The 10,214-nt window shown below is 38.8% G+C and overlaps 1 protein-coding gene across 1 annotated transcript in view; it reads right to left on the bottom strand.

Annotated features, from left to right (window-relative positions):
• Positions 1–477: 477 nt before the first annotated feature.
• LRRTM4 (leucine rich repeat transmembrane neuronal 4) overlaps positions 478–10,214 on the bottom strand; it is a 732,047-nt gene continuing 722,310 nt past the window's right edge. Inside the window, exon 2 of the mRNA XM_028116319.2 lies at positions 478–699. Coding sequence (XP_027972120.2) covers positions 478–699 — 222 coding nt within the window. The remainder of the gene's footprint in view (positions 700–10,214) is intronic.

Below are 10,214 nucleotides of genomic sequence, written 5' to 3'. Positions count from 1 at the left end.
AGGGAAAATTAAATAAAGCAATTGAAATCAAGTCTGCGAGAGTTACACACCTAACAAGGAAAACTGTCTTGTTTCCCCAACTCCCCACCCCACCACCCCAGGTCCCCCCCAACCCCCTGTGGTTCTCCAGCCCAGGAACCATGCAGTGTAGAAAAAGCAAATATACAAACAAACCTATATGTAGCTAGGGTGAAATCTATTTTTATAAGAACTCGACACTTTCACTATTTACATCCAGGACCATTTTTGTTTTATGTTTTGAAGCAAAGAAAGTTCTATAGTTCTCCTGGTTTATGCGGCAGGTGCATCCGCTGCCCTCTCTCAGCAGTTTCGTTTTTCCTTTCCTCTACGTCCTAAGTGTTTTAGCAGGAACGACCAGCCAGCTTGCTTGCACAACTGTGGACACCCATTCTCCTTTAAGATGAAGCCCTCCCTCCCCACCCCGTCGAGGTTCCCCACGAGGAGTTGGCTTTCCCATTAGTTTGTTATTCTCTCCAGATAAATGGCCGGCGCCGCCGACCTGGCGATGGTGGCGATGAAGCTGTGGTCACGCCCGAGCTCCAGGCTGGGGGTTTCGTCCTGCTCCGGAGACACTGCCTCATAGCCCTTGTGGACGCGGAGTGGCTGGTGAGCCTGGCAGTAGCCAATCACAGGCGGCTCGTAGCTGTAATAGGGCAAGGACTTCACGTGGTGCGGGATCTGGTGTGAGAAAGAGAAAGACTGATCACGAAAATGCGGCGCTGGAAGGGTAACAAAAGGACACTCCTAGGATTGTACTTTGAACTCGTTCATGCTGTTTTAAGGCATCAACTGCTCTTAATAAACATTAAACAAAATAAGGATTGCTAGTATTTAACTCGATATTGTTTTGTCCAGATAGATAAACCTTATATATGATTTTATGTACAAAGTGTGTGTTTATATACCTTGTATATGCATCTTATATATAGTTGTGTGTGTATATATATATACACACTTTATAAAAAAGTGTGTATATACTTTTTTTACATATACTTTTATATAAAGTGTGTATATATGTATATACACACATATATACACATATACACATACATTCATTCATACACACTTTGTATATAAAATCATAAAGATTTTTCTAGGCTCAGTCCAGTCATCTATCTTTCTATCTATTGCCATTGAGAGTTAAAAACAACCTAAATTCCCATCAACAGGGAATTTTAAAATGTATTAAGTAAATTCACACACTTGTAGACAGATAATACAAAGATTTGGGAGGGCCCATCTGTTATAGTATGGCAAGATAGGATATTAAGAGAAAATTAATGTGAAAAGAATATACAGTGTGATCTGTTTTGTGTAAATACAAATGTAAACATATGTAGAGTTTTTACTTTTAAAATATCTTTATATATAATTGAAATCTTTATTGTGGGCATGTTTTACTTAAAATTTAAAAAAAAATCACAATGTCCTATAGATTATTTCTAACAATTCTATAAATTCTGAACAAAAGAACTCTAGAATCATGAAAGTGGACACATCCTTGTGTTCCTAATATATAATGCTATTGATTTCAAGCTAACAAGCCAGATATGTGTCTAATGTTAGAATAATATACCTAAATAATAATCTATAGAAATCCCTTTAATAGGAAAAGCTAAAAATATTTAAATTAGAGTTTTGGGGTTTTTTGTTTTTTGGGTTTTTTTTTTGTTTGTTTTTTTTTGGTAGAGAGAGTGAGAGTGAGGGAGGAGGGGCAGAGGGAGAGAGAGAATCTTAAGCAGGCTCCAAGCCCAGCATGGAGCCCAACATGGGCTCGATTATGACCTGAGCCAAAATCAAGAGTCAAATGCTTAACCAACTGAGTCACCCAGGTGCCCCAAATTACAGTACTTTTGATGCTGTGCAGCTTTTTATTAAACGACGAATTTCCGATAAAGCAAAATGTGTCATAAGCTTAGAGAAAGGAAAATGAGGATTGCTTAATTCTTTATATCACGCTAGAGCATTTCTCATAACCCACTAGATCTGATCTGACACTCTTGGTCAACAGTCCACAGATGATAAAATTGCAAACACTTCACTCTCCTGTCAGGCAAGAATCGGAGCAATTTTAAACTTTTGTCTCTCTGCTCCAAAGCACTGCTGTACTTGGCTTTATGACACCAGGCTAGGGCTCTGCAGACCACATTGCCACTTGACCTGCTGCTCCCTGTTAGACTTGAACAGTGGGCCCACTGGAAGGAGATGGCAAGACTAGAGGAGATGGAGGGAACTGCTCTGTGGTGGGCTTCCTCTCTGATTCTTCCTGCTCCAGGGAGCTACCCCAACGAGGCCCCATCATACAGGCTGTGGCAGCGTCTTCCCACAGTAGCCGGCCATCCCCATCAGACAGGCTGTGGCAGCGCCTTCCCACAGTAGCCGGCCACTTCCCTCAACATGTCCCCTCCAAGTCTCCAGCACCAAAGAAATGTGAGGTGTGTCTCCACAAAGCTCCTCCTCCAAGCTTGTAATTTTCCAATTCCAGACCTCTCTGTTTAGTCCTTTAGTCCCACAGGGGGTAGGGGTGGCAGTTACTACCTGAAGTTGCTGTCTCTGTTACAATATGGCACTTTTAGCTTTTGCATGAACTTAGCTAATAACTCTGCATCATTTTTTTTTTTAAGATTTTATTTATTGAGAGAGAGAGAGAGTGTGCTGTGCATGTGCAAGAGGGGAAAAGGGGTAGAGTAAAGGGGCAGAGACAGAGGGAGAGGGAATCTCAAGCAGACTCCCCACTGAGCGGGTAGCCTACCTGGGGGCTCGATCCCAGGACCCTGAGATCATGCCCAGAGTGGACATTAAGAGTTGGATGCTCAACTGACTGAGCCACCCAGGTGCCCCAATAACTCTGTATTTAATTAGCAATTCACGTAACATGCTTTGTTAAAATAACTGATAGGTTGCCGGTCTCCTGACTAGACTATATAAGACTCTTTCTCTAGGTTAAACCGCAGAAATTATTGTTATAATTTTATAATTTCGTAGTGAAATTAACCCCCAAAGGTCTTATGGGTTAATTGTTCTGTAGGAAGTTAACCAATCTTATGTCTAACTTGGCCACCTTACTTTAAGAATCCATTCCTCCTATAAAACTGTATAAATCCCTCAAATGTTCTTCAAACTAGGTCTTATGTTTTCTTCCTGGTATCCCCATTAGTGTGTTAAGCAAAATTTTGACACAAATTCATTATCTGTTTACATGAGAATTGTGTTTTAAACACCTCTATGCTTATTAAGATAAAAGTCACCGCCTCACATTTTTAAAAATATAGATTAAAGCAATGTTTTTTTTGTGGAAGATCACAACTCATTAGTAGGTTATAAAATCAATTTAATGAATCCAGATAAACATTTTAAAAATGGAATTAACTAGAACAGAAAGTATTAGAGTGTATCATGAGCAAGGGTAAGTTGCTTCATAACAGTTTTGTTTCAAATTTGTGTGTGTTCATGACTGTGTGTCTACCGAGTCACCCTGTGATTTTTTTTTAAAACTGGGAATCACAATAAAAGATGCTTCTAAAAATACTCAAAGCACATAGTCAGATTGCAGTTTATTTTAATGTGATCAGCAAAAGCTGGATAAATTCCCATCCTTCATTTACTATTCTCTTTTTTTTCTAACTCACATAATGCAGTTTTTCTCAGTGAGTGAGAAAATTAAGCAAATATATATTTCTTTATTTTCTGGATGAGACACCTTGATTTCTAATGGAAGGCAAACACTATTTTCAGCAAGTGTTAAGAAATAGTAGAGGAAAGATCATTTCTCATCAAACAAGATGTTGATATAATCTGGAATATATAATTCTGCCCTCAAAAAATCTGAACAAAAATACATGGTAGGTCAAATCAGTGATTGATATAGAGATGTTTTAGACATTGCACATTAACTTCTGTGCTGGCAGTGAGAACAAGGAACAAATTATAGGGCAATATGGTTGGATTACTAGATAATAAAGTTAGATCTCTGAATTTTTTTTTCTTTTTTTCTCACTCATATAGACTTCTCCCTATAAATCAGTTCAGGTCCAGACATGAAATGTTTGTCAGCAAGTTCTATTTTAGGTCACCTCATAGGATTTTGCCGTGTGTCAGATAGGTAGAGATATCTGTGATTAGTGTCAAGGGTCACCAAAACTCTGAAAAAGCATAGAAATGAAGCCACTTTGTTGTGACATTTCAGCAGAAATAATTTTATGAAGACCTTAGGAGTTACATAGTCCATTCTTGCTTTTATATTGTTAATAGGTGGAATAATTCAACTCTAAACCATTAAAAAAACAAATCAAATTATTTCCAATGGCAGTAACATTCATTGGGCATAGAATCTTTGTTGCACACTTTCATTTGAAGGAAGGACTCGTCTCCAAATTAGCCAAATTGCCTAAAACACATCAAAATAAAGATTATGCATGGATTCTGGTTTTGTCTACTCCTCTGGTCACTGCAATAAGAAGATGGTTGAACTACAAACACAGATGACCCATAAATGCAAAGTGAGACAGGGTCCCACAGACCCTACTAAAACCAAATTAATCTACAGATGGAAACCATTAGCTTTTATGTGAACATTGTTGAATTTTCAGTGTGAAGTCCCAAAAGTTGAACTGAAGTGGGAAAGAAGAATTTTTATCTAAGAAACTATGGCATTTATCTTCAAATAAAGTTGATTCAAACGTCAAGGGACCTGTTATTAACAGCAGCACATCCAGTTTATATATTCCATCATCTGTGAACTCAGAAAATTTGTTTTGCTATGACAGTTGGACCAGTTTATTTTTTACTTCAATGAACAAGGGCTCCTGCCATTTTCTCTATTGTATTTGAGACAGGCCTAGAACCTCCAGCAGGATAAAAAAACATTATAAACGCCCTCCTGCACAACAGCCCAATAGCACGAATTCAAAAGCCATGTGAATTGGCAAGCTCTAAAAGGATATCTGAGATGTTTGCTCATTTACTCTTAAAGTCTATTCTGCGGGGCACTATGTAATCAACTGATTTTGTGGTTTCTGAGGAGCTGAGAGACTGAGGTCTTGTACTTCATAGTAATAATGTACAGTACATTAACCACCTGGGTCCCTGTGTGTATCACTGTTTCCTTTCCAGCAGTCAAAACAAAGTATCCTTAAGTTCCCCTTAATGTGTATTTGATATTTTTGTAAATGTGTTCTTAGAGCTTTTCCAAATGGTCCCTGTGTTCTGTCAGCTCTCTGACGGACCTCATTCTGGGGCACAGCACAACAACACTACTTAAAGATGGCCTCATTCGTATGCTTGACTGCTCATTGATTGCTTTGGAAGCTGCACTTTATTTACAGATAATAGGTGTGGTACATGGAATGAAGGAGTCTCATCGGGGAAATATACTACACTGAAATTCTGTCATTTGCTTCTCTCAAGAATATGAACACTTGAACTCAAATTGAATTTAAACTTTTATAGGGGCACATAAACTTCCATAGAGGCATTTTTCATAACTAAATCTGAGGTAGGTTACAAAAGGAAAAAAATCATTATTATCACTAATTATAAGTCACTTTAATCCCACTGAGTTTCCAGCAAATCCTCTGAAAATGGGGATAATAATGACATCTCATTTACCTCTATAAATCTCAGATAACTCTGAAAGTACTCCCTGTTTTTCAAGAAAGAAGGAATACCCTAAAAAGACATATCCCACTCTAGTTTTACTCAACACTGACAGTGTCTTTCCTGGAAATGTTCCCTGTCTTTTGTCTTAGAGTTTCCATTTGAGAGATGCAAGGACACAAAGGGTCACAGAGTGGCTCATTAACCGAGGCTCTCAGTGCTAATTTGTGCACTCAGAAGCTTAGACACCTCAGTGGATGTTCTGGTTTTCTGGCAATGTTCTTTACCCTTTGCCTAGAATATGGTTTTCTTCCAATGTGCTGGGGAGAGTATAAAAGGACACACTCCTCTCAATTACAGTGGCTCACAGAGTGAATGATTCAAAGAGGGAAGTGAAGGAAAGAGAATGTTTAAATCTTGGGAGGAAGGGCAAAAGTATAGTGGGATAGGCAGAGCTTCAAAAGTCTATAAATTGATTCAGATCCCATAATTTTATATCCATAATAATTATATTTAAAATGAGAAATGAATGTGTCTGTGTAGTTAATGTGAGAGTAATGTGAAACGGACTCTTGATATATGTGATCATGAAAGTCTTTTGAAGTTCAGTTTTGTTATAAGCATGAAATTCCAATATCGTTACCCTCTTTTCTCAAAGGTATTAGCATTAGTTATAAGTAGTTTAATAGCCTGATCATTTTAAAATTACCATGCACTATCATTAGTCTTATTTATTAACTTTTCATGAACATTGTTCACATTTCAGTATGAGTTCTTTCAATTGAAGTCATAAAAAGTTGATTTTCAATTTCCTAAATGACATTTGGTCTCTAATTTTCGGAATTAAAGGGTAGTGCCTGACTACTCAGACCATTTAAAAAGTACCATCCTACAAATCCAGATGAGGAATTCAATATAGTTCAATTGCTTAATGGAGATGGACACTTGGTTTATTGGAAATAAAATAGATTAAAAATGAAGGGCAATAGCTAAATGAGTATATAACTTAGCCTTTATTCTACTCGCTATATTAGTCTGTGACAAGAATTGACAGGGACCAAGAAAATGTAAACAAATTTGGCTAGAGTTTTTTTCAGGAATTTTGATCAAAGCTGACAGAACCTCATCCCATTTGAGTTGGTTGGGTAAAAGGGAGACTTAATTGACTCATGACACAAGAAAGGATCTAGCAGCTAAGCAGAAGAGCAAGGGTACCACTGGGTCTCAAGAACAACTGACACCAAGAACACAGATATCACCAGGAACCTCTCAGTCAATCCTGCCGGATGATCTCTACACGTTATCTTCACATCCTGATTGCCAAATGGCTTCCTTCATCTGATTGAACATGTGGCAGCAACAGCTCTAGAAGTCTGCACGTATCCAGCCATAGTAGATTGCACAAATGATCATAGTTCTTCCAGCTCCTCTCATCAAAATGTAGTATCTATTTCTCCTTGCCTTAAACACTGTCTGGTCTTGTGATTTTCTTTGCCCAGTAGAACACAGCAGCAGTAATGCTGCTTGCGTCCCAAGGTTCCTATGATCCTGGCCAGGTTAGCCACCACCATGTGAACAAGCCCAGGCCAGACCACTGGAGAATGGAAGGCCCTGTGGAGCCACAGAGTCATCTTAGACTAGCCAGTGTCCCTTGAGGTCCACAGAAGTTCATCACAGGCACATAAGCCCAGGAGCAAAAACCCCCAGCTGGCCCAGAGGAGCAGAATTGCTCAGCCACTTCCCCTCATTCCGGAAAAGCATCTGAGAAATTGTACTGAGCTGTGACGTTGACTGTTCCTACAAACCTGATTTCATCCCTCACTTCTCGATTGAGAGACTTAAAATAACAATCGCCCTTTCATAAATTTTGCCTCTTTAGGTTTTGAATATCTGAAGGTACTTATAACATAAAAAGGAGACACAAGAAAAGTAATGAGTCTGAAGCAATTCATCAAATTACATTATTTAATCCTGTTCTGCAATGAGACATGCTCGCTCATTGTTTTTATTTTATTTTTTTCTTCAAAGATTTTATTTGCTTTTTTAAAAGATTTTATTTATTTATTTGAGAGAGAGCACGAGGACAAGTGGGGTGAGGGGCAGAGGGAGAAGCAGACTCCCCACTGAGCAGGGAGCCCCATGTAGGGCTCAATCCCAGGACCCTGGGATCATGACCTAAGCAGATGCTTAACTGACTGAGCCACCCTGGCGCCCCATTTATTCACTTGAAAGAGAGAGAGAATGAGAGAGAGAGAGAGAGCCTTCAGAAGCCCGTGAGCAGAGAGAGAGGCAGAGGGGAAGGGATAGGGAAAGGAAGAGAATCCCAGGCAGACTCTGTGCTGACCCCAGGCTGGATCCCACAATCCTGAGATCCTGACCTGAGCCAAAGCCAAGAGTCAGAAGCTCAACTGACTGAGCCACCCGGCACCCCTCTTATTGTTTTTAAATGCAGGCTTGCTTCGTAATTAGAAAATACCAATTATCTAAGTATTAGTTTCTATTCATCAAAAAGTAAAACTGTCAACATCACCTGACATTACTTATAAAACATTTGCTAAAAAGCTTATTTTAAAGCACAATTTTGAAAAATATCTTGAACTCAAAGTCAAGATGGAAATTTGAGCCTTGATTGCTATCTTTCCAAGTTAGCACTCAAATGGACAAAGTTTTTTATTTAACAGATGTTTGTTCATTTGTTTTTCCATCATGAAATCAAAAACTCCTAGAAATTCCTATAACATAGAGGAGAGAGGAGAATGAATTAAAATAAAAATTTACTGGGGCGCCTGGGTGGCTCAGTCATTAAGTGTCTGCCTTCGGCTCAGGTCATGGTCCCAGGGTCCTGGGATCGAGCCCCGCATCGGGCTCCCTGCTCAGAGGGAAGCCTGCTTCTCCCTCTCCCACTCCCCCTGCTTGTGTTCCCTCTCTCGCTGTCTCTCTGTCAAATAAATAAATAAAATCTTTAAAAAAAAAATTTACTAGCATATAGTTCAATGCAACTGGAGGAAAAGCTGGTTTAGACTGGGGGAAATGTCCTTTGCAGAACTATGATATACTCACCAGCTTTGAGTGTCCAGGATTGGTGAGGTAGGAAGAAAAGGCAAGGTTCTGGGCAATCCCTGGTCGTAAGTAAAAGCTGGAGAACATCAGAGGTTGAAAAGGGGGATAATGAGCCTTACTTTCAGGATCCCATACTGTGGAACACTAAGTAAATAAGGGGATGCCTGTACCAAAAATCTCACCTTCTATTTAAGGAAATGGTGAGTTCTTCAACTGACAAAAGTAAAACAGAACTTCTCTGTCTGCTATTTTATTTCTTGTTGTTCAGCTGCCTTCACCAGCAGCCACTCTCTCTCCCACCACCCCCACCTTCAACTGGTACACTAATTAAACAAAGCCTATCTCCTTTAAAAGGAGGCCCATGCAATCTCTGACATCCTAACACTATATACACACAAAGACTTTTCTCCCTAAGTAGTAACTATAATAGAGAACAATCTCCAGAAGTAAGATTCAAGAATTCAAGAGGAGATGATAAATGGAAGTGATGAGTGAAAAAGTCAAGATTTCCTAAAAATGAATGAAACTAGAAACAGTTGAAAATGCATTCTCATTGAACTTCATCATCTTGACGACATTGCTTGGTTGCATAATAGATATTCACGTTATTTGTTTAATGAAAGAACAATAACAGTCTTATCTTTCTCACATTTTGTTTTGAAGATCAAATAAGTAATACATGTGACAAAATCTAAAATAATCTGTCACACTCATTACATTTATTGATCTTTGTTTTTGAAAATCTCTAAAGAGAAACAAGAAGATAATGGTACAAATTGCTAACTGTCCTACTTCCATTTTGTTTATGGGCTGAAGTGTGTACCAAGTTGCTCTGGCGCAAAATACACGAAACTAAACACACTGTATTTGGCTTTTTATCTTGACGGGACTCTTCAGACCATTTTAAACTTAAGTTCTGACAAAAGTTGTACACGAGCATTTCCTTTATTGTTCTGTTCGTATTTAAAGACAGGAATGTGTACTATTTGTGCACTCATGGTTGTCCAAATTTTAACTTTTAAGTCAGTCATGGGATAACGGAACAGAACATCCACTTACATCTTTATTGCTCTCCTACCAGGCTGCCTTGTCTGTAAGGTGTCCAGAGAGTTGATTAAGTTAATGAATGAGGTACTAGCTGTTCTTTGAAGTTAGCTTTGACTCCATTAACTGGAAAGCTTATTACATTACCAGCACTCTCAGTGTTCAGTGAGGTTTTGGGCTAATGAGCTGGATTAATTAGCTAGTATTAACTTCTAAAGGCTTTCCTTCTGTTGCTCTGGCCTCTGAATTCAAAAGAGTAAGGACTCCCTAATAGTGCAGGACAAGCAAACATCTTATTGAAGTGAAATCTACATCAATACTTCGATAAAAAATAGAGACAACAAAATTTTAAAACCCACATCTTTCCCCTCTGGGAAAAAACAAAACAAAACTGCGCAAGTGTCAGTGATATACAATGATGCACAGAAGACAAGTCTTGCCTAAAACAGAAGAAGACAGTGATCACTACTTGAGCCCAAATCTACTGCTGGAAA

Source organism: Eumetopias jubatus, unplaced genomic scaffold, assembly GCF_037043125.1.
Source record: "Eumetopias jubatus isolate StellerSeaLion01/CBP00866 unplaced genomic scaffold, mEumJub1_p1.0 scaffold_9, whole genome shotgun sequence".
NCBI classification, from domain to species: Eukaryota; Metazoa; Chordata; class Mammalia; order Carnivora; family Otariidae; genus Eumetopias; species Eumetopias jubatus.
This window is presented reverse-complemented; position numbering and strand designations above follow the sequence as displayed.